Consider the following 24,666-nt stretch of genomic DNA (forward strand, 5'->3'; position numbering starts at 1 on the left):
TCATTACAACTATTGGCATTTTTACTGTGCTGTAAAAATTGCATGCCAAATAATTTTTTATTGATTATAGAATACTATAATTCTTTATATTTCTTATCTTACAGAACCCAAGGGAAATTTAACGAAGCCCCTGAAGCAGGTTTTTTCATTGTGCCTGCAATCACGAGGTGGTCTACCACTGCAGTCCATGTTACTATGAAAAGGTTCTCAGGTTTTCATCTTCCTTACTTTTCGCAGGGAAGATGAAAACAACAGCGTTCACTTTCTGACTCTTCAAACGGTTTACAGTTGGTGAAAATTGAAGGCATTGACAAAATCGGTAGTTGATATGTTTATGTTGAAATTAACTTGGTAAAGTGATAGACTTTTATTAATGAATAAAATAAATATAAGCACAATTCTTTTTTATTGTTCAAAATGGTATTTTCTTCGTAGTCTACATACCACACTCCAAAAATTGGTTTCAGTTTTTTAATATTCATCCGATGTTTATGGTATCAGTTCCTTTTACATTGTTTTACGGACGAGGACGAGCTGTATTTGTAATTTAGGCAACCAATATTCCACTTCGTTTCAAAAATCCCGCCCAATACAAACGGTTGGGTAAGGACACGTTGTTTCAATATTTGACGAGCTGTCTCTACTGTATGGTATACTGATGTTACTTCTAAATCGCGGGTAAACACCAAAACCTCAGAATGTTAAAAGTTACTATACATTAATTTGAACCTGAATAAAAAAAACATTGATTATTTACATATTCATATTAGATTTGTATTTAATCAATGCAAAAAACAATATCATTGACTCATTCTTACTTGATGATCCATCATCAGTTCTAAAACTGATTGCAGAGAATATCTGGAAAAGCAACACAGTTTAGAACGAAAAATTGACTGAACTGTACTGTTTATTGTTGTATTATTATTTTTTTAGTTGTTAATTATTTGTTTTGTAACCAACCATCTAGGGATTTTCGGTCAAAAATCAGGTGACTTGCTTATCATTTAAGTACGTGAAGACCCGGTTTCTCAACGTAATTATTTCATTTTCTATTGAATTTATTTGTAATTGTATCAGAATACATAATCGTATACAACAAATAAACATTTCTAAAAATTTTTAAGCGCAAATTGTAGTTTTCTATATGCGTACGTTCAACGAAAGTCCATAAGATGGCGCTATGTAATTCCATTATCGCCAACCGCACCCTGTCAAATGCAAAGAATCCGTTTGAGTTTGCGAGCCCGTCGTAATGGTGGCCGTTGAAGTAGAAAGTGTCAAATAACCATGTCCTTAGAGACCCGTTCGAATTCGGCCCTTTTCAAGAGGGCCGAGCAATTGAAACGCTGGGAGGACTCGGACACGAATCGCGAACCGGTGTATCCAAAACAGACTTCGCGAAAAATCAAGTTTTCCTCGGGATGTGTGTTCTTGGCAGCGTGCGCCGCGGGTGATAAAGAAGAGGTTTTGAGGCTGCTGGACAACGGTGCTGACATAAACACTGCCAATGTTGATGGCCTGACGGCTCTTCATCAGGTAATTTCGTGTCTCGAGAAGACAGGTCCACCTGTACTGGAGTACCTTGTCTGATCCGTGACGTAAAAGATGTAGCAACATGGCTACTACAGCTGAGCCCGAAAAACCCTAAACATAAATCCCTTGGGAGGGTCCAACATTTAATGCTTTTAAATTTTGTGGTTTTGGGGTGTTTATGTGAATATTGGTGGTCATGATAGTTCCAGGAAGTAATAATGTAATGCATTTGTGTAATATAAATTGCTGTTAACTTGTTTTGGACATTGGCACTTCAGAATATCGTTACCCCCTGTGTTTGCTTCAGGAAGAAGCACAGCAAATATAACCATACATTTAAAATTTGTAGTGTGGAGGCCTAAATAAATAATATTACTAGCTCTCGATTGCTTAATGGATCCTAAGGGAAACATTTTAATACCTTTGGATATGTAGATGTTATGTTTGTATTTTAAAATGAATGTATATACAGTCGCGAACAGAAATTCTTGGACGTTAATGTCAATCCACTGTCAGAGAGTGTGAAACACTTTTAAGAAGTATCAGAACCTAATTTTTTAGTTTTGTCATTTTTGCGGGCATGGTGGCACTGGATCACACTGGATGCAGCGTGACAAACCATTTGAACTTCCAACATCAAAATGATAATAAAGCATAGACTGCCTCAAAACTTTCAAAATGACAGAAAACTGACGTCCATAATTTTCTGGTCCTAACTGTACGTGTAGAGACAAATCTATAAACGTAATAAATGTTTTTCGTCTTAGAAAGTAGGTAGTTGTGTTTATTACGTCTTCATTTTATTTATTAAATAAGTCACCCTAAGACTGGTAAAGTCCGACTTTTTTTTTTCTTTTTTAAATTGCCAAGTAGATTGCATCAATATGTATGTACATATGAACCAAGTTTTAGGGACACTGTACCTTAAATTTTACTTTTGTACAAGTCAAAATAGATAATTATATTTTCGTCAGGAAAAAATCGATCACGTAATTAAAAAAAAATCTTGAATAATCGTTGTTAAAAAATTATCTTGACATGTAAACGACGTTTGTTGTGTTTAACAATAATAACATTTATGTTTTGTTTTTTATAGTAATTTTCTTCATTGGCAAGCTTAGACTTGGGTTTAATTTTAACATCGTAGTTTTTTAATTCTTGCGTAAAAAATTTCGATTCGGCATTTTTGGCCTACAACACTTTCTCTTCAGCTTCGGTTAATAGAAGCTGCGTTTAACATAGGATTATACATAGTGGCAGGACATTAGAAGAGTAAAGAAGGAATTACGGTGTTTTTAGACAACCAAAAAGCAAGATTTAAATATAAAGCCCCAAGGCTTATTTAATAATAGTGACATTTTGTTCAGCAGCGATTTTTCATTCCGAATAATTAAGACCAAATGTTAAGTATTTAATAAATAAGCAATAGCTGTTTTATGTACAAAATTCCGAGCAATACACATCTGAACGTTTTATTGCAAAATCCACATACAGAGACACATCAATCCTCCTTTCGATTTCTTTTTTGAAAGCGTTTACAAATAAATTAGTTTAATAATAATTATCGATTATTAAAATTTATTTTTGGATTTAGTTTTATGATATTAATAGAAGACCTTCAAAACATAAGGTTTCTCTATATTTAAAATGTATCGAGAGAGAACCAGCTAACACTTCCTATCGGTCTTGTTACGTAAAAAAGGCGGTTCCAAAAGCCCATCCGACTGATTTGTATGTGTAAATGTTACAGTGTTGTGTCGACCGCGTTATTATTTCTGAAGAGTTGGCTCTTCCTTTTTCCCAGTGAAACATAAACGTTACGATCGTTGTTATTGCCCTGATTTTATTTTTATTGTCTTGCGAATTTTTTATAGTTACAAGATAAAATTCGATACACATAGGTATACACGGCATAATCTCGCTTAACAATTGATTTCTGGAAATATTTTGAAACATTAATTGCCAGCGGAGGTTTTTAAGTGATGACATTTCGATCATAGGAGATGACCAGCGGTGGTTGTAAAGGTCTGCAACAATCTCGCACTTGGGGCTTACTTACAGTGTACTTGTTACATCTGACGCCCCGGGAAGGTCTGAGATGAGCCTCAAACGCTCTAAGAGGGTGCATGCATTTTGCAAGGCAAGAACACCAGAAATCTGCGAGTGGAGTCCTTTAGCCCAGGATTCTTTAGATAGGCGTTGCGACTTCTTCGTTGGAATTTCTTGTGGTCGGCATTTTAAGTTCAATCTGCGGGCTAGCTTTTCGCTAGAACTCAATTCAGACTAATCTGTTGCAGACCTCCCAACCGCCGAAAAGTTTTCTCGACGATCGCCGATCTGATAGAAACCTTCTGCATATCCAAACTCTGACACGTTTACTAATAAACGCACTTTAGTAATTTAAACTAGACCCTAGTTACGTTTATTGGCTTTTTAAATGATGATAAAAACCTCGTCAGTATCTCGTTTTAGGTTTGAAACAATCTCGCACTTGCAGCACACTTACAGTGTACCAGTTACACCCTCTGCTGCGGGAAGGTCTGAGATAAGCCGCCAATGTTCTCGCAGGACATCTGCATTTTGCAGAGCGAAAGCACCAGAAACGCGCGAGGAGTTTTTAAGTCGAGGATTGACGCTGCTCATAGACGCTGAAAATTTCTCGTTGAAATTTTTCGCGGATGGCGATTTTAGTACAATCTGCGAGCTAATGTTAGAACTCGATTCAGACTAATCTGCTTCAAACCTAATCGTAAGATGCGTGGAGGTTATCTGATAGAACGCCATTGTAACAAGTTTAATTTCTTTTTTTTTTACGAATTGTTAGCGTTATCATGCCGTCGTGTTGTTTTTATTTGTAGCTTCGCTTTTTTTTCACATTATGCAGTCATTGACCTATCTTTTTTTTTTCACGAACTGTTCATGCCAAAAATCGTGTATTCGAATCAGTTTATTAGAGAGACAACAAGGAATAAGCAAAATAAAAAACTTGTCCACCTGTCACGCCCCATCACGGTTCCCCAGGAATAGCTTATCGAGCTTGTAACTCACTGTCCAAACTAACCGAATTACATTGTTTAATATTTTTTTATTACACGCCATTATGAGACTTGTTGTTACTTCACTGCTTACATGATTGTTCGTGTTACTATGTACATACTTACCTCAGATTTTGTTTTAAGAGGCACCACTTATACTTGAAGTAGGTAGTTCACAACTTCAGTCAAACGAGGTTAATGACCAAATTGACAAAAATCCGAATCGGTTTTAATTTTCGCATTAATTTTTATTTTCCAAGCGTAAGCTATGGTGAGAGGCTACTTTCATGTTTTCTCGACATTCCATAACTCCCAGTTTTATGTCGATTTTTATTAGACAGATAATGTCCGAAACTACCGGATATTTTCCCCGAGGCATCCAAATTTTTGGCGATTTATACTACAATAAGCGGAGCTCGCACAAGAATATTCGACAGCTCATTGCTTACAGTGAGCGACGTAGGAATTGTAACTAACGTGAAGGTAGCGGACGTTCGATTGTCGCATGGGCTTTTTGCTTCTTAGATTGTTACCGCTTTTTGAGTGACTAAGTATTTTTTCCCACAGAAAAAAAGAAACGGAGGTTGACTCGAGCTTACTTTTCATTTTAACAATTAATAATGTGATACTTAACGTAAAACTGTGTTTTCCATGCAGTACTTTCCATCATTTTCATTCAAATTTTCAGGCATTTCGGTCTCTCTTATTACAATTAATGTTAAAGGTCTCACCGCTTTATATGGAAAATATTTGAGATTTGTGTTCGTCTTTAAAAATCTGAGTTGACGCGGAGTTTATTGCAGGCCTGCATCGATGATAATTCAGAAATGGTCGAATTCTTGGTGGATCACGGTGCGGACGTAAACAGAGGCGACAACGAAGGATGGACACCATTGCATGCAACTGCAAGTTGCGGTTTTTTATATATTGCTAAGTATCTTATTGAAAAAGGTGCCAACGTAGCCGCGGTCAATAATGACGGAGAGCTGCCGATAGACATAGCGGAATGTCAGAAAATGGAAGATTTACTAAACGAAGAAATTAAAAAAAGAGGTGCGTAGGTACTCGTTGTAAAATATGTAAAGTTTGTAACGCGAACACGCTCAGGAATCGACTGTGAAGCTGCTCGTAACGAAGAAAAACGTATAATGCTTCAAGACGCCAAGGAGTGGTTGTCTACGAAAAGTCCGATGGTCGATGAACCACATCCAAAAAATGGAGCGACTGCTTTACATGTGGCCGCCGCCAAAGGCTATACGGACGTTATGAAGTTAGTTTATTTCGTGTAACTTTGTTTAACGGAGAAGATAATGTAAATTTTCAGGTTGTTGCTTCAGTGCGGAGCAGACATTGATTCGCAGGATTTTGATGGATGGACACCTCTGCATGCGGCTGCACATTGGGGTCACAAAGACGCTTGCCAGATTTTGGCAGAGAATCTGTCGGACATGGACGCAAAGAATTACGTCGTAAGTGCGGCATATGCCTATAAAAAGTTTAATTAAAAACGTTTAGAATAGTTGTCGTTTGTGTCGATGGTGAAATTTTTTTTAAAATAGGGTCAAACCCCATTTGACTTGGCGGATACGGACATGCTGAAGTTTCTAGAAGATCTCAAAGACAAGCAAAACAAAGAAGACGTGCTTAACAGGCGACAAGCGAAAAAAAGAGTCGAACTACAGGATAGGACTACCGAAACAGAAACCCCAAGTAAAGTTAAAAAAGTGGAAGTTGAAGTTAACAAAGAGGAAAAAGAAGACAATATTGGTAAGTTTAAGTGATTGTTGCGTATATTGCGATTTCTTTCTCACTTGTGATGCTTTTTTAAAAATGTTCTTTTGTTCTGCTGCTTTTAAGAAATGGACGTGTCTAGCGAAAGCGAATCCGAGACTGAAAGCAGTTCTGAAACAGAGTCAAACAGCACTGATGACGGTAAATTTTGTAAAGTCGTAATAACCGAAAAATTAATCTTACTCAGACTACGAATTATCGAGTATTGTAAAGAAACGTTTTAAAAATGAAGCATGTGAGAAGTAATGTAATTTAAGATATTGCTCTTTGTTTAGATATTTTCACGAATTGGTTCGTCGTCAATTTGTTCTTTTCAAAAAGTTGGTAGAGAAATGTATTGGTTGGGCGTGTAAAAATCTTAGGTGAAATTTATTGCGTCATTATGTTATAGACGAATCTTGAAATTCTGTTTTTTACTTCAGCATAAATTTTAATATCCCAATTTGTTTTGAACTCGTCAATTTTATCATAATTATTGAAAACATAAGTACATATTCATGTTTTACGCACATGTTCTATAAACTCGATTTTGTTTTAATCCTGTATATTACCCTTATATACGTTGCCACAGGGGAAACTCCTGAAGGGAACTTATTCTGATATTATAATTGTTGAGCATTTTTTGACATGGACGTTGTGATTTTTCTGGAAGGAAAAGATAAATAAATTTTACTAGCTTACTGAATGTTTGAACTCTTACGTGAGCTCTGAGACATACTGAAACTTTTAACGGTTCTGATTTATTTCTTTATTTATTTATTTTTAATAATAACTTCTGTGTGTAAAGTTAATCCGTTTTAAAAATATTCCCACTAGATGTATCGGCCGAGACATTCTCTATGTAACCGTTACTTTTAGCAAAATAATTTGGAAGAAATGCTTGTTTTATCGCCAGAGAGCGGATTTCAGCGGGTAATAATTCTACAAGTTTATAAAATTTGATTTTGCGATAGGGTGAGCCTTTCTTGATTTGATCGATAAATTAGATTGCTTCATTGATTTTTTTTTTTTATCATTCTGTATAACCGGTTCTAAGTAAAGTGTCACTCACAAAATGCCACCAGCATCAAAATATCAAAGAAAACAGTGGATTGTTAATGGCTGCTTCGCTATCGAGGACTACATTTTCCATTTTGATACAAACTCATTTTTCCAAGAAACCATAAATTCAAAACAGGAAGAAACGGAAACCGACGACGCCCACAATAATGAACACATTTTCGTTAGCGTTATACCATCTACAGGCTATTCCTAACATACATATCAAATTGAACAACAGTCGGTCCGGTAGTTTTAATAAAAAACAACACAGATTACAGACAGGCGGAAACGCGAGACCTACTTTTTCGTACTCTTGGGGCCATGAAACGTTCAGAAAAAAATGAAAATAGCCAGTTGTCGGATGGACCCTATTTCAACACTTCTTTAACTTACGCTCGGGAAATAAAAGGGTTAGTTTTCCTTCATGTTCACGTATATTCATTGGTGTTGATACTACACATTAGTTAAAAACGCAACGATTATTTATTTATTATGGTATTACAAATCCAGTTGTACAGAGGGCAATTTAGAAAGAAAAAAAAAAAACAACCATTGTTAGCTTACACAACGTTTAGTTACTTAAACTGAAATATAACCTTACTTACTTGGAGGTTACCCGCTATAGTCTGCTCTCAGTTTGATCAATTACAGCTTTTGTACCGTTTGTGTGATGTGTTTCTGTTTTTTCTTTCCTCGTAAATATTTATGCCTAAACAAGGAGCAAACTTTTTACCTCTAATCGCTAAAATTATTTGTTTAACACTTAACCCAATCAGTTAATATATATACTAAATCTTTTTATTTATTAAATATGTGAGGAAACAAATGCACACATTTCTTTTATGCTTGCAGAAAAGAAGAATAGGGTAAATTCCTTAGATTCAATTAGCATATCAAATAAAAATACAGAACCATCAAGACTGCCGCCTAACGTGCCTCCTAAACAATTAGTGGATACTAATAGCGAAGATAATTTACCTGCGTGGAGAAAAATTAATTCGCGACCAACCAAAGCTGATTTACCCAATCCACTTAAAACAACTGGTTAGTATTTAGCACTTGTAAATACAACTATGACATTAATCATTATGCATGAATAACGTTATTTTACTGTCGTCTCAATTTCAGGAGATATTAGTTCAGTTGAGCCTGTGAATAACGAAAATGACGTCACCATTCGAAAAGCAAACAGTTTACAGGCGGACAAAGAGTGAGTATATTTGTTGCTTGATCGACTTTACTTTTCAATAACTCCTTCGCAAAATGATCGCTTATTAACAGTTAATTTAACAGTTAAATTGGAGCTTTAAATTTACATATTTCATCTTGCAAAGGGGACCTATAACAAAATTAATTGCTTATTTTGTTCTCCTTAAAATTTATACTACTTTAGATTTTGTTATTATGATTTTATTTTGTAGTTGATGTTGCATTTTGTCGAAGATTTTTTTGAGCATGTATTTCGAAAACGTGAAATTGATAAAACGAACAACGTCTAAGGTAGTAACATAACGCCTCTAACGCTCTGACACTTGCTTATATGTTTAGGTTCTACTCGAAATATGAGGAACTGCATGCACGCATTAAGGCATATAGAAATTCCAATGACATAATAATTCCTTATTCGTCTAGACCTCATTCTGACATTATCCCAAATTCCTATAAAATATCTCAGCAGCATTACAGGTATGCACGATTAGTCTAAATTATATGCTCTATAAACATAAAGTGATGGTTTTCCGAAATATCAGTGCGTGATGTAAACAGTTTAATATGACGTTTGCCATCACTTTATATAAATAGGTTACATTAGTTGTTAAATTACGGTGAATTGACTTGACCGCATGATTGTACTGTGTGACAAGAAATAGTAGTTACTTAATATCCCAGAATATGTTTCTTACTTTTTGACAGTATTTTTGAATTGATAGATATTTTCGTACAATTATCAAATATAATACCTTACAATTCCTTAACCACTGTTGCTATACCCTTCTGTTAATCTAAACGCTTGCCTATTACTAAATCGGGTTTGACACAAGTGAAAAACATAGAATGCTAGATTGACATCTAAAAACAAGGGTTTGGCATAGGCTATGACTTCACAAGATACATCATTTCTAAAATTTTAATTTTAACGTATTTTGGGTGATTTGAATGACAGCCAAAATTTAATTTTTAGAAAATTTTGAACTATTAAATGTACACCCAAAGAAAACTAAAGACGTTTTTGTCTTCCTTGTACAGCAAGTGGAGAAACTATCGGACATTTCTCAATTTAAACATTTAAATATTTAGCATTAATACGTATTCCAAACCCTCGATCAGATGGTAATCTGGTATTTTGTCAGCAATTTATCTCCTTCTGCCAAATGTCATTTGTCTATAATTGTTGTGATTTCTGGTTTTTACTTTTACTTCTTTTTGTTAGAAAAATGGAAAATTAACTTTTGTTAATCATTTATTTATAATTATTTTTTTTTTTACATAGCAACTGTTCCAATATAAAATTAACACTCTTATTAAAATTTCATTTCCATCAACAACTCATTAACACCTTCTCCAAATTTTAAGGTTATGTCACTTGTTACTTGTCAATTGATGCTTGACATAAATTGTTCTTTCAGGTTTTCAAATTTAATGTTTCCAAGAGGTTTGGTAAATATGTCGGCGATTTGTTTTTCAGTTGAACAATACTTTATGTTTATAATACCTTCTCGCACCTTTTCATTTATAAAATGAAATCTTACATCTATGTGCTTGCTCCGTCGATTGAACTGTCCGGTTTTCACTATTGAGATTGCACTCTGATTATCAACGTACAAATCTATCTTCACTTCACCATTGGTAAGTTCATCAATTAGAGATTTGAGGTAAAGAAGTTCTTTAACACATTCTGCAGCAGATATATACTCAGCTTCTGTGCTTGAAAGTGAAACTATTGGCTGTTTCCTGGAACACCACGATATGGGTCCACCACAAAAAAATATTATGTACCCTGTTGTACTTCTGCGTGTTTCAGTGTCCCCTGCAAAATCTGAATCACAATAGGCAATCAATCTCTCACTGTTTTGGCCATCGTAGCACAGTCCATCATTTTTTGTAGATATCAAATAGCGAAACACTCTTTTTACTGTTACAATGTCTTGATTTGAAAAATTTTCCATTTTTCTACTACAGTAATTCACTGCATATGATATGTCTGGTCTGGTCTTGTTGTTTAAATATAATAAACTTCCAACAGCTTCTCTGAATGGATAATTAATTTTTACCATTTTATCTTCTGAACTTATATCTTGTTTGACCATGGGCGTAGGTACAGGTTTGGAGTTTTGCATATTAAATTTTTCTAAAGTTGCTTGTACATAATCTTGTTGTGAAAGTATAACTTTTCCATCATGTTTTTGAATACTAATTCCTAAAAAACTATTAGGATTTTTTTCACTTGTCATTTCAAATTCGGTTTGAAGATTTTTCAATAACAATTTCATTTCTTCTTCACATTTGCTGATCAATAATCCGTCATCTACAAAGATTGCTAATAACATGGTCTTTTCTGTATTCGTAAATAAACATTGATCACTAATCAGTGGTTTTAAACCATTCAGTTTTAAAGATGTAGTAAAACGTTCATTCCATTTCATAGGAGCTTGTTTTAGGCCATATAGCGATTTCGACAATTTACACACTTTGTTTTCAGTTTGTTCACATTTGAACCCCTCTGGTACATGCATAAAAATTTCTTCTGAAATACTTCCATACAAAAATGCTGTTTTTACGTCAAATTTGGTAACTGACATATTATACTTGGCAGCCAGTGCTAACATTATTCTTACTGAGCTTATGTTCACAACTGGACTGAATGTTTCGTTGTAATCTATTCCCTTATGTTGTTGGCAACCTCTTACTACCAACCTTGCTCTATATTTTCCATTATCTTTAACTTTGAATACCCACTTGCTTGTCAGAATGCGATGTTTGTCTACTTCATTTATATTCACGTAACTCCATGTAAGATTTTTATTCAGAGATTCTTTTTCTTCACGTATAGCCTCAAGCCATTTGTCCTTTTCTGGTCCCTTGACTGCTTCTTCATAAGTCAATAACGCTTCTTCTTCAACAAAGTTCACAATATAATCTTTAAGTTTTACAGATTGTTTTAATTTTCTTCCACTTCTTGTTTCTGCGATGCCTTCTCCTCTTCTTGATTCTGTGATGCCTTCTCCTCTTCTTGATTCTGTGATGCCTTCTCCTTCTCCCAAAATTATATTTTGTACTTCTATTTGATTTGGTTTTTGTCTAATGTCTTGTTCATTTTCAGTTTCGGTTTCTGAATTTTCACCTGTATTGTTTTCTTCTAGTTCTGCATTCTGTTCCTGATTTTCTTCGTCGCTTTCTATAACATTTATTTTGCTTGTTCTTCTGTAATCAGCCAAAGATTGACTACCTGGTTCATTGAAGATAACATCTCGGTGTATTTTTATTTCCTTAGATTTTTCATCCCATAAGCGGTAACCATTTGGTGCATATCCTACAAAAAGATACTTTTTACTTCTAGGGTCAAGTTTGTGTAAATTTCCCAGTGTCTTTGCATATGCTACAGAACCAAATATTTGTAATCTGGACAGATCAGGTTTCATTTTGGTCCAGTATTCTATTGGTGTTTTGTCTATTGCTTCTGTAGGACTTCGATTTAACAGATACGCTGCTACATACGCAGCTTCGCCCCAAAAATCTTTACTTAGCTTGCTGTCAAATATCATCGCTCTTGCCTTTTCCAATAAGGTTCTATTTAATCTTTCTGCTTTTCCATTTAGTTGTGGACTATGGGGTATAGAATAATCCAGAACAATGCCTTTATTTTTTGTCCAGAGTTTAAAATTCGATGACGTATATTCACCACCATTGTCACAACGTATTTTTACCACCTTTTGATTATGATAAGCTTCTGCTTCTCTAATAAAATCTTTTAAATGTTCTGATACTTCACTCTTATACTTCAATAGAAAAATTCTACAATAATGAGTATAATCATCTAACACTGTTAAAATGTATCGTTTTCCATCCCAAGTTTCAGGATCGATTGGGCCGCATACATCTGTATGTAGAATTTCTAGTGGTCTTCTTGCCCTCTGTCTCGTTGTATTAAAAGGGAGTCTTGTTTGCTTTGCTTCCATGCAGACTTCACAGAAACCCATTTGACACTTCTTTTTATTCAGTTTCATGCCTGTCGATAGATCTATTAATCTTTTTATATTCTTTGTTCCCAAATGTCCTAGCTTTCTATGCCAGTCTTTTACTGAAGTATTTTCTGCAAGATAACTCTCTTCCTTACTTTGATTTATACTAACCATATATAAACCACTTTCAATTTTTTTTCCTTCAAGTATTTTTTCATTGTTTTTCTTTATTACTACCTTTTCTTTAGTAAATGTTACTTCACCATCATTCTCTGTTATAGCATTAACTGACAGTAGATTTTTGCTTAATTCGGGTACAAAAAGTACATCATTCAGTATACATGAACTTCCTTCAACTGTTCCTTTCCCTTCTGCCTTCATTTTTTCATTCTTCTTTGCAACTTGTATGCTACTTTCGATATTTTCTAATGCTGTAAACATCACTTTCGAGTTGACCATGTGGGATGAACATCCTGAATCAACTATAAAATCTTGCGTTGTCAGTCTTCTGTCTTCTGTAAGAAAGGCTATCTTCTTTTTTTCTAATGATTTTGTCTTATCTCTAAAGAAACAGTCTTGCTCTTTATGGTTTGTTTTCTTGCAAATCTTGCATTGGTTATTTGTCTTTTTGGGACAGTTATTTGCAATATGTCCAGAGCATCCACACTTAAAACATTTTACTTCGCCAGTACCCTTTTCTTTCCATTTTCGGCAAAATCTTGTATCATGCGAACTACTTTTACAATGTTTACAAAATCTTTCTGAACTTTTAAATGCAATATCTCTCTCACTTTCCTTGCTACGGTTTTCTTCGGATAGTAGTCTTGCTATCAATTTTGGTAAGGTTTTCTCATTATCTTGAGTAGATTCCCAGGCAGTCCTGAAGAAACCATAACTTTGAGGTAAAGATGACAGTATTTTTGACATTAACATGTTGTCATCAACTGTTTGATTTAGACTTTTTAATTTGTGTGCAATACTCTCTATTTTGCTAATGTGAGTAGCCATATCAGTACCTTTTCCAAATGTGTAGCTGTAGAACTCTTGCAGCAAATTACATATTTGTTCTGAAGTGCTTCTTTCAAAAATATTTTTAATTTTTTCGAACATTTCTTTGGAGGTGGTGCAGTCCATAATGTGCATCATGTACTTTTTGTCTATTGACGTCACAATTAGTTTTTGCGCTTTTGCATCATTTCTCACCCATTTAGTTTTATCTTCCTCCTTTTCCACACTAGATAGAAGCTTGTCTCCATTTACTATTCCAAACAGATCATAAGCCTTAAATGTTACTACTATTTGAAATTTCCACAACTGATACGTGGTTTCATCTTTGAGCTTTTCTATTAAATTCACCTCTTCTGTCAACGCCATTATTTTTGTTTTTTTCCTTCTTATGTCACTGTCAAATACGTTTTCTTCCTTTTCGAGTTTTATTTCTCTCGTTAAGGTTCTAAAATTTCTTCTTCTAGCTTTACTGCCTCAGTACTTGCGAGTACTCTGGGCCCATAACCTGTTGTGATTTCTGGTTTTTACTTTTACTTCTTTTTGTTAGAAAAATGGAAAATTAACTTTTGTTAATCATTTATTTATAATTATTTTTTTTTTTACATAGCAACTGTTCCAATATAAAATTAACACTCTTATTAAAATTTCATTTCCATCAACAACTCATTAACAATAATGACACCCGCTCAAAAGTTAAAAGAAAGAGCTAATTTTCGAGAAGAACTGCTTAATGCACACGTTATTTCGCTCTTTATTTTTTCTATCCTTTATTATAGTCGTGGAAAGCACAAGTAGCAGACCGAACTTTTAAGGGCGTCACAGGATTACCATAAAAGTATAAACTTCTGTAAAAAACAACGTTTATTACTCTTTTCTACCTGGTCTGGCCCTATTTTCAATGCCACTCGCTCGGCTCATCGTCATGACAGAAGTTCATAGTTTTGTGGTACATAATCCTAATGCGGCCTTAAAAGTTGGGTCTACCACTTGTGCTTTCTATGACCATGATCTAATCTTCCTAACATTATATTCTTTTTCCACATTTCTTTTATTTTTATCGTTTGTGTGTGTGTGATGTTTTTTTCTTTTTGCTCGTAACAGCAATACCTCCTATGATTCGATGTTTTTATACCGTTTTCTAATGTCACCAAGTCGTACTTCCTGGATATAGACACAAAAAGCGAATAATGTTATAAAAAACGATCGTGATTTGCTTTTTTTCTTTTTATCTACATTCGAATTATTTATGAATATCCATCGCGTGAATTCGTGTATGCAAGTAACCTTGCATATAGTACGACATATTTTATATTAAAAATAATGGGATGTGCGATAGACAAGAGATCAGTATCTAAGGTTTGCCGTTCGCTAAAGGGAGGGAAAAAGACGTGGTGGTTTTCTGAGCCTCCCGTCCGCTTATCTGTCGACAGTGGTCCAGTCCTGAAGGATGCAAACAATCACATGTAACAAAAACTATTCTGTGTTCTCTTGTCCGCATTCCTGCACAGAATCAAATTAAATTCATTTTTACTTGCATGAACTCAAAATCACTAAACGTTAAAAGAAAAAAGAAAGAGTAGTAAAAATAAGAAAGAATACGTATTTTTGTAATTTTATGAAACTTTAACAATTTAGGTGGGTAATAATACCGACATTTTTTAGTAAAATGTATTTTTTTTTAATTGTAGTACTAAAGAAGATAACGAGAATAACACCACATCCGTTGTTAGTACAACGACCACACAAACAAAAACATCACCTGTAGCGACGAGTCCGTTATCAAATAATCAACCGCTTAGAAGGTAAGAATTTTTCGTGTCTCTTAACTAGGGTACAAAAAAGAAATTGTAAGCTTGATGTAATGTGATTATTGTATGTGGTGTAGTTTCAAGACTGACTAAAAACGTGTGTTCAATTAAAGTTTTAGACAGTCTTCTTAATGTGCAATTATTAGTGTTTTGTTTATATTGTGTATTCTTTTGGTAGTGGTTTAAAATTACCAATTGGCACAAATCAACCTATCACTGTTACTACTAGCACAGCCACAGTTACAACTCCCACAACTCCTGGTGGCACTAGACTACAGATGTTTAAAAACTTCTTTAAGTATGAATTCCAGTATTCATTGAAAAGTGTTAATTTAACAGCGTTTTACACCTTTGCTTACTAAAGTGTTTGTACGTAGCATACTAGCATATTTGACTTTTTTTCGTTTTGCTATCTCTTTTGATTATAATATGATTATTTTTCCTTTTTCGCAACGCCTTGAATCCCAAATTGCAAGTTATTAACAGGTTTGCCCACGTAATCTATATTAAAATTAATTCTACGTTAAACTGTTAATAATTATGTTTTAAATAAATACAATATTCAAGCTGAGTTTTTCTTAAAGATCTTTTGTACCGCCTGTTCGGGACGAAGAGAGCGAAACTCAAAGGAAAGCTCATGCCAAACGCGTTCGCGAAACGAGACGTTCCACTCAGGGAGTGACATTGGAGGAAATAAAATCAGCTGAACAATTTGTCAAAAAGAAGAACCAACCGAACCATAATAACAATAACAACGATCAAGTGAGTATGTTTTGTTTGTATTTTTTCAGAACATCTCGACTTAATGGCAAATGTCGTGAATAATGTTTGAATTGCTTTTCATCATCATCATTTAGTTCGTTGTTAGGAAAAAAATCAAAAGTGCGAATATTGTGTATAATCCTCATCATTGTGATTTACGTAATCACCTAATATCATGTTTGTGTACTAACAGTCTGGAGCTAACGGGGATTCCTCTAACGGAGTGAGTGTAACCGCTACAATAACCACTGCGACACCTACAGTTATAACACGTGATACTGAAGAAAATAGTGCTGCGCACGAGCGCAGACCTTCTTGGAGACTGAAAATAGACAGTAGTAGTAAGGTAAGTTTGTTTATGGAAAATTCATACTCTGCCTTCTTTGCTTCTCTTTTTTATCTAGCTGTTTTCTCGCACCGAAACAAATAGAAATAATTTTGTTGTTTTTGGGTTTACTAGGTTAAAGGTACTATAGATAGATGTATGTATATACCTACATAAGTGAACTTCAAATAAATTGCAAGCATAGAAGAAAATACCGAGGAACGCTTAAATTTTTTTCTGGTTCTTTGTGTCTGAAATACATATTATAACTGTAATCGCTAACATTACGAACATTTAACGACTCGATTTTTTACCTCTCATTTGGTTGATGTTGTGTTGCTTGTCTAAGTTGTAATTGCGTAAATTAAAAAATCTTACAAGCGCACATATTTGAAGTTAGTTATACTATTAAACTGGTAATTTTTTTCTTTCATATCGGATATAGTTTAAACTGGAAGATGCCACCAAACCCTCCGAAACACCAAGCACTCCGTCCTTTGTTCGTCGCACCGGAGTACAAACCAACGCAAATCCTAGGCCGTCGTCGGCTCCGGTGGATACAGCCGAAACCACAATAACGTTGCCTTTAAGAAGACCAAAGTCACAAGAGGAAAAAGGTTTGCAATTTGTGAATTCTCGATAGGATTCTGATTTGTTTTTTTGCTATTATCAGAACAAGATAAAGAAAACGACGTTCGAAATGCTCAAGCCACTCTTGCTACTCAAGCGGCCATCCAGCGAAGGCGACGACCGAAGAGAAGATCGACAGGAGTAGTGTCTTTTGAAAATATGGATGTAAGCCTTTGAAAATTAGCGTTGAACATTATTTATTTTGTGTGCGTGTGTGTGTTTTGTGTCAGGATATGGACCAAGACAAGGATCCATCAGGGGGGGGCGATTATGAAGATAATTCCAAAGTAAATCATGAAGAGGTAAGTTATTTTTAATGTAGATGCGACATTGATGCGGGAAATTTGTTCGTAAGCTAGATTATTTTCGAGATACTCCTCTACCCCACTTTCTTTTTACACGTATTGCCTACTTTGGGAAATCTTTAGCTATGCATTGAGATTACCTGTTAATACACTGTCCCGCAAAATTAACGCAAAAGTTAAAAATTTTATTTTGCACATGGCGTTTAATTCAAAGAACTATTTATCACAAAAACTAAGAATACGTAAAAAGAAAGACAAAACATGCGTCCCTGTTTTTATTAAAAAATATTTTTCTTTTGTTAAAAAAGTAAAGTATCATTTTAATAACGTGATCAATAAGAAATTAGAAATTTGATTAACAGTATGCCACGAAGAATGAGAGCTGTTATCAATGCTCGAGGAGGCAATACACGTTATTAATTCTAACTGAGCGACGTTTAGAGCATTATCAAATGAGATGATATTTTTTGATTTCTTGCAATTTGGTTCCAAATCATTATTAGTTTGTTGTTTTTGTCGATTTTTGTTCTGGAATTTCTATATTTGATTTAATATAATTACGAATTAGGGACCAAAGTGGAAAAAATAACAAGATTATCTAAAAAAAAATAAAGTCTTAAAATTTTACGTTAATTTTGCGGGGCAGTGTAGTAAAATGCCGACCAAAATTTACCTGTTTATCTCCTCCAAAATTTGACGACATGCTGTGTAAATGTCGAATGCATCCATGTTTTTAACTTTAGATATACGGTTTATAATAAAAAATATATACAACAAAATTTTACGATGCGTCCTAGAACCTGCATAACGAAACTTCTTGAAATTTTGGTAAGATATAGAAGTCATCATTAAAAAAAATCGATAATTTTTCATTATATATACATATGTGTTAAAATGAAATATTACGAAAAATTCTAGGTATAAGAGTACACTCTACATGTATGCAGAATTGACCGTGCTTGAGGCACGAAGGAAGTTAGGTCTAAATAATTTTAGATCAATTGCTTAGAATTGTTCATATAGGATATCTCAAAGTAATCAACGCACGGAGCAATTTATTTTAATAATTAACTTGGAACGTCCTATATATTTTTTTCTAGATTCAATCGGGGTGCACTGTTTTAACCGTTTAGTACATAAGATTTTTAAGTAATGAAAGTGTACCGCGGTTGATACTACTGAAAAATAATAATGTAAAATAACGTTAAATAAAGTCAGTGATTTCCTCTAGTCTGTTTTAGATTTTCTTCTTGTTAACTGCAAATTTTGTTTCATCATACACAAGAAGACATCTTGAAATACAACGTTTTAAATTTAGAGTCATTATAAAAAAGAAGAAAAAGATTTAACGCAAATTTAACATTCTAGATAATATACTGTTTTATTATTTTAACGGGAAGTGAACGATAATTAGGATGCTGTATTTAAACCACAACCAGTTTCTCCCAAGTATACATGCTTAAAATAACTTTCACTGTTCCTAAATATACCGATTATCTCAATATTCACCACCAAGCACGCATTCGAAGTGGAGTACATTATAACTTTTTGTCCAAACGCATCTCCATAAGTTTATTCCATCATTTAGATACATTAAAGCCACAATCAGCGGTGTATAGATGTTTATCGACGATAAATGTGTCATAGATTTTTTAGCATTTTTTTTTCTTCTTCAGTAAACATTTTCAGAATGTTGGCACCGCTCCAAAAAAAAAAAAAAAATGTTACCTACATACGAATGTCAGTAAGCAAACATGTGACACAGATATTCTTTTTTGTTCAGTTATAATTTTTGTATCGTTTGCGTAGGCATCCTTTTGTTCATTGCCTCGACGTAGCATTATTACTACGTACAGGACGTGGGCGCGCGTGTATTTCTGTAATTTTCAGGAACACATGCATACCTTGAAATAGACTTTGATTCCAAAACAGCAGTCTCGAAAATACAGAATACCGTTCGTGTCATTGTAAACATATAGTTATGTGTATTAAGAGTAAAAAATGCTCAACTGAAAAAACAAACCAAAGAAGTAGAAGACTAGCAACTGCTGATCGCATCAAAGAGCATAGCACTGAACTTATAACAAAGATTATAATTACATAGCCAAGGCAATTTTGTACTTTAACACTTTAAATGTTGTAATTTTTGGAACTGAAGTACAAAAAATTAAACAAAATGTTATGATACAAACTCTTTCTGACCGTATTAAATATGTGATGCATACGTGATGGCGTTCACTTCACAGCATTAAATACTGTGGCTATGAACTAGTAATTTTTTAATTAGTTGCTTCAAAATTGTTATACGCCTATGTACCGGTTGGACACCCAAAATTCCTGTCTACTATCTAAAGACAGTCCAACGCGGCCCACCGTACCAATATGAATTCAGCGGTCAAGTTAACGTACGATCTTTCCTTTTCGCACATACATATTTACATGTGCGATAAGACTCTCGTGGAAACCTAAGAGAAGTATTATTATTGTTACTCGTGCGAAAAATCTTCGTTAAACTTTTGAGAACCTCTGCACTCTTACCCTATACACGAAACTAAAAAAAGATAGACTCATTTAGTGAGATTTAAATAGCTACCCAGTTTGTTGGTGTACACTAGAGTTTCCATAGAGTTCAGTCTCATGTGTTTCATGTTCTAGTTCAATGCGAAAGTCGTTTGTGATGTTTTCATTCGCCGTCTGAGTTTTACGTATTGTGTATTTCCCGTTTCGACATCTTTTGTCTTGAGTTGGTGAATGTTTGCTATTTAAATGCGGTATAATTTTCTCTGAACATGTCATTTCACGGAAAACAACCCGTGCCTCCTCTGAGACGTCGGTCAGCTTCCGCGGTTAGGAGTAACGGAAACTCGTACACCAATAGACCTAGAAGTGTTGGTTATTATGGAGCAAACACGGTCGCTTACAGTTCTCCATACACAACCTCGACACATCCTTATTCTTCCTATAACAATAACTACACATCGACATACAAAAGTCCATATTTTCCGAATGGTTACAGAAGTGGTACAAGTACAGGGTATGCAAGTTTGACGATCCCAGCTAAAACTCTGGCCAATATAAATGTTATAACGCCGAATTATTCGAAAACTTACGAGAATAGTAACGATTACATTAAGAGCGACACGGGACATAAATCTCGAAGAGATCTTGGTAGAGCTGGTAGTTTTAATAGGGATAGGTCGCTATCTAGATCTCGTCATTCCGTAGCTAGTAGTGGTATGGGATCAAAATCTATAAGTTTAACGTCTTTATCGTCCGACGGATATATTGTAAGGTTTCAAGCCATCGAAGTTCCTGTACCAAGTAATATTTTTCTTCCAGAGTGGTAACGATAGATCCAGCCGTTCACGATTGGGAAGCACGTCGGATATTAGGAACGAAAATGGTGAAATAGACTACAAAAAACTGTACGAACAAGCTCTGTCTGAAAACGATCAGCTTAAAGAAAAATTAAAAAAGACAGACCAAGAGTTGCGGGACACAAAACAAACATTAGAAAAACTCAAAGTTGTAGTAAGTGTTTTTGTTACCGAAATAAAACCAGGTGTGTCATCATATCTTTTTATAGACTAGTAAAAATTCATTGTCAGAACTTGAAAAGAGGGAACGAAGGGCCATGGAACGCAAGCTGAGTGAGATGGAGGAGGAATTGAAGGTAAGCTTTTTAATTTTTCATCGATTCATTTTTATTTCTTCCGACATAAATGCATTTTTTCACAACTATTCTTTTTGTAGTTTGCAGCAAGCTTTGTGTTGCAACTTTTTTTTTTTTTTGGATGATTTTTTACATTTTTTACGAAAACATTTTAACATTTTTTCAGTACTAACATAATTATTAATATTAACAACATACAACACTACATGTTTTCGGATTTTTGTTTTTGTTTTTTTCCCCCATCACAAACATTAAACAATGCACAATTTTGTAAATAGTAGTTGGTTATTAATGTTTTACAGTTTTTGCATCGTTGCCTTTTTCTGGATGATGCAACTTTTTTTACTCGTAAAATTGGAGCACAGCGTAGGATAAAATTACGTAAAAGATGTATGACGGTATCTTTTAACAGTTCAATTATTGTGGTCGTGCTGCAAATCGTTTTTATAGCCCATGATTCTGCCTTAACATTGTTATGTAAAACTTAATTTGTTTACCAAGGAAAACAATACCAAAATCAAAAAATTAACAGTAATTGTACACACACAGCAAATTGTGGACTTTGTTTATGATGTCGATGTTTTTGCGATTTTGTCGTTTCCCGTTTTAGATGACTTTCTTTTCGATTCTTTTAAAATAGTTGGTAATTTTTATACCTATCAGTTTTAGTTTTATATGCAGCAATATTTTTCTTAAAGCAGTAATTAGTTGTTTGACCGACCATGCATCATTGAAAACGCGTGATAATTTTAGTTTCAAATTGCATTCTGTTTTACAAGAGACAAAATTTTTAAAAATAATCACACACTGAAAAATAGTTTCTTGGTTCATTTTGGGAAAGTGCTTCTTCTGTATTCGCATTTCTTAATTTTACGTTTGTGTTTTTCGTTTTAATTTTTAGTTACTTGTTACTTTTTTACCATAGCTACGACTTGGAAACTATTGAAGTTTTACTTTTTTTTTTTACCTCGAAATGTTTAATTTCTTAAAGCAGGTTCCTCTCTTTACCGTCTATCTGCTGGCGGCTGTTGAAATGTTTTACAAAACATAATTTCCATACCCATTATTCTAGAATTTTGTTCAAGATTAATTGAAATTTTTGTATTATTTCTATGCAAATCTCAAACGAAATGTGTAGCATAAAATCATCATTTGTGTGTCCACATAACCTTAAGGAAACTGATGGCGTCATTTTAAAAAGTTATTAAATGCGACGTTAACTGCGCCTTGATACGTAGTTGGTTGTGCTTTAAATGCTAGAAAAATTAGATACAAATAATAATTCGCAGAAATTACAACTTTGGCAGAAGCTACAAGAAATATATAATTCCTAGTTAAGCAATATTTGCTTTTGAAGTATACATTAACAACCTGCTACTAAACAGTGCAATGAAATATAAATACCAGACACCGCCTTCCTCCCTCTGGTATCAAAATGAGTAATTAAGTCAAGGCGAGATCTAAATCTATAAATAATCAGCCAAACCTAATTCTGTATGTACAGCTTTTTCATTATAATTAATAGCTTTTCATGTGTTGCTCTAATTTTATCAGTAAATCCAAAACTTATACCAGCGCATTAATGCCGTAACTTTGGAAGCTTGTTAAAAATTATTTTTTTTTACGAGGCTTACACGTATATTCTATAAAATGTTAATTAACATGTCACGATATTTTCGAAAGATACACACTTATTATTGTTTTAGCAATTACAAAAATTGAAAGCTGAGAATGAACGTTTAAAGGCTGACAACAGGTCTCTCACACGCGTCATCACCAAACTTACCAACTCTCCAAAAAAATAGGTAAATTCGACATAACGCAATGCAACTGATTTCGCTCATTTTATCAAACTGTTTCGTGTTGTTCATTATTCTTTGTTTTATTACTGTACTTTTTGTTTGTTGTTCAAATGTTGAATGATGTAGAACGCATTTACACACTTAATATAAATATATATCTATATATAAAAAAAAATTACCACTAACTTACTAATAAATTCTCACATTTCAAGTTTGTGCAATGTTTTTTGTTTGTCGTCTAGTGTATGTGCTTGATGTTTACTCTTTCTTGAATGTTTCACTTTTAGCTTTTCTTTTTCATTATTATTCAGATGGCGGAGTCGTGGCTTTTAATAATGTATTGTGAGATGATGATGTGAGCATGATTTTAAAATATGAATATTTGCCTTTGCATTATTATTTACGCAACGATTTGTTGACATTTTTTCAGCAGTTGGATATCATGAAGGTAGAGAATCAAAAACTTAAGGACGAGAATGGAGCGCTTATTAGAGTGATTAGTAAGTTATCAAAATAGCATAAACCTTAGAACTTTTAATTCATCCTATTGCATTTTACGTTAACGGCGACTTCAGTGCTAATACTATTTCATAGTGTGAAGTCGTTTCCTTCCTTTTCTGTTGTAACCAAGTATTATTGTTACTTTAATTTATTGCAAATGTAGTTGACTATTTTATATGAAACAAATGACCATACATCCGCATATGTTGACAAAAATTGTGTGTTAGATTTCTTAACAGATTATGTTTTAGTAGTTTGCTGGTTGTGTGATATTATGATATATATTTGCTTCTTTTAACTTATTCGTGCGTCAGGAAACGTTTAGGAAAGACATGGAACTCTTTTTAATCATATATATATTGTGTAAAAATTTCGTTTTAAACCAACAGACATGTCAATTTCAAGTATATTTTTTGTACGCAGACAAACTTGTATTATAATAATTGTATTTAAATGTAATGTACTTGTGAATAACTTATTAACAGTTGTTGTGATTTTAATGTTATAAAATATACATACATTAAGTATTTGTTTTCTTGATATTTTTTATGATACTTATGGTGAATGTTTACCATTCAAGATAGGTATTGTAAATTTGTTTTCCTTATATAATGTACAAAATCACTTTTAACAAAAAAAAAAAAAATGTTTAAATTGTTAGAATATCTAGTCCAAAGATAAAAAACTTGTGACAAATTTTGTTAAACACTTTTCACTTGTTAATGTTGAACTGTCAAAGGCTATACTGATTCTAATAAGATCAAGTTTATAAATTTTATATATCGATTTGCTCCAAGAGTTGCATAACTAATAGTGAACTAAAATTTTCAGTTCGCACAAATAGTGTTGTCTTCATTAACGGAGTTTAAATTTGTGTATGAAATTCTCCTTGTTTCTAATATTTTAATGTCGTTTCATAGAACTTGTGCCTTGAGTTTCTTTGTATTTATTGCATATTTTTTTAGTTACTTTGTAAATTATTTTATGTATTTATTCATTGTTTAGAGGCTGGTAGTGTATAATGTGAACATTGATTTTATAGCTGATTCTTTAATAAAAACCTTAAACTCCTCAGGAGTTAAGAACTGTAAAAATATGTATCTAATTGACCCATCGTCCCACTTTGTATGCTATCTTAATCTGGTTTTGTATTTTTGTTGGACAACTGTTAGGTTTCACCGAATGTCATGAACTGTCGCACCCCAGACGAATTCCGTTGTTCTTCTAATTTTCACTGCATACATCATCTGTCGTTAGAAATTGTGCATC

The 24,666-nt window shown here is 33.7% G+C and overlaps 1 protein-coding gene across 7 annotated transcripts; it reads left to right on the top strand.

Moving 5' to 3' along the window:
• The first annotated feature begins 1,212 nt into the window (after nt 1–1,212).
• Nucleotides 1,213–24,491, top strand: LOC135127497 (protein phosphatase 1 regulatory subunit 12A). 7 transcript variants are annotated; one of them, XM_064053915.1, is made up of 20 exons: nt 1,215–1,539; nt 5,375–5,624; nt 5,679–5,841; nt 5,896–6,040; nt 6,131–6,338; nt 6,429–6,503; nt 8,256–8,447; nt 8,532–8,613; nt 8,952–9,089; nt 15,280–15,393; nt 15,578–15,697; nt 15,984–16,161; nt 16,355–16,507; nt 16,932–17,103; nt 17,160–17,281; nt 17,347–17,418; nt 20,761–20,952; nt 21,008–21,094; nt 22,801–22,899; nt 23,327–23,410. In XM_064053915.1, the coding sequence occupies exons 1-19, from the start codon at nt 1,291–1,293 to the stop codon at nt 22,897–22,899; spliced, it is 2,811 nt and encodes a 936-aa protein (XP_063909985.1). In that variant the 5' UTR covers nt 1,215–1,290; the 3' UTR covers nt 23,327–23,410. The 7 variants fall into 7 exon arrangements, with proteins under 7 accessions (XP_063909992.1, XP_063909991.1, XP_063909985.1 ...); XM_064053921.1 differs by lacking the exon at nt 16,355–16,507 and having other exon boundaries at nt 1,214–1,539; XM_064053916.1 differs by lacking the exon at nt 22,801–22,899 and having other exon boundaries at nt 23,327–24,491.
• Nucleotides 24,492–24,666: the final 175 nt, after the last annotated feature.

This window comes from Zophobas morio, unplaced genomic scaffold (assembly GCF_036711695.1).
Source record: "Zophobas morio isolate AGI-343-1 ecotype UQ-CSIRO unplaced genomic scaffold, CSIRO_AGI_Zmor_V1 ptg000012l, whole genome shotgun sequence".
Taxonomy (NCBI): Eukaryota; Metazoa; Arthropoda; class Insecta; order Coleoptera; family Tenebrionidae; genus Zophobas; species Zophobas morio.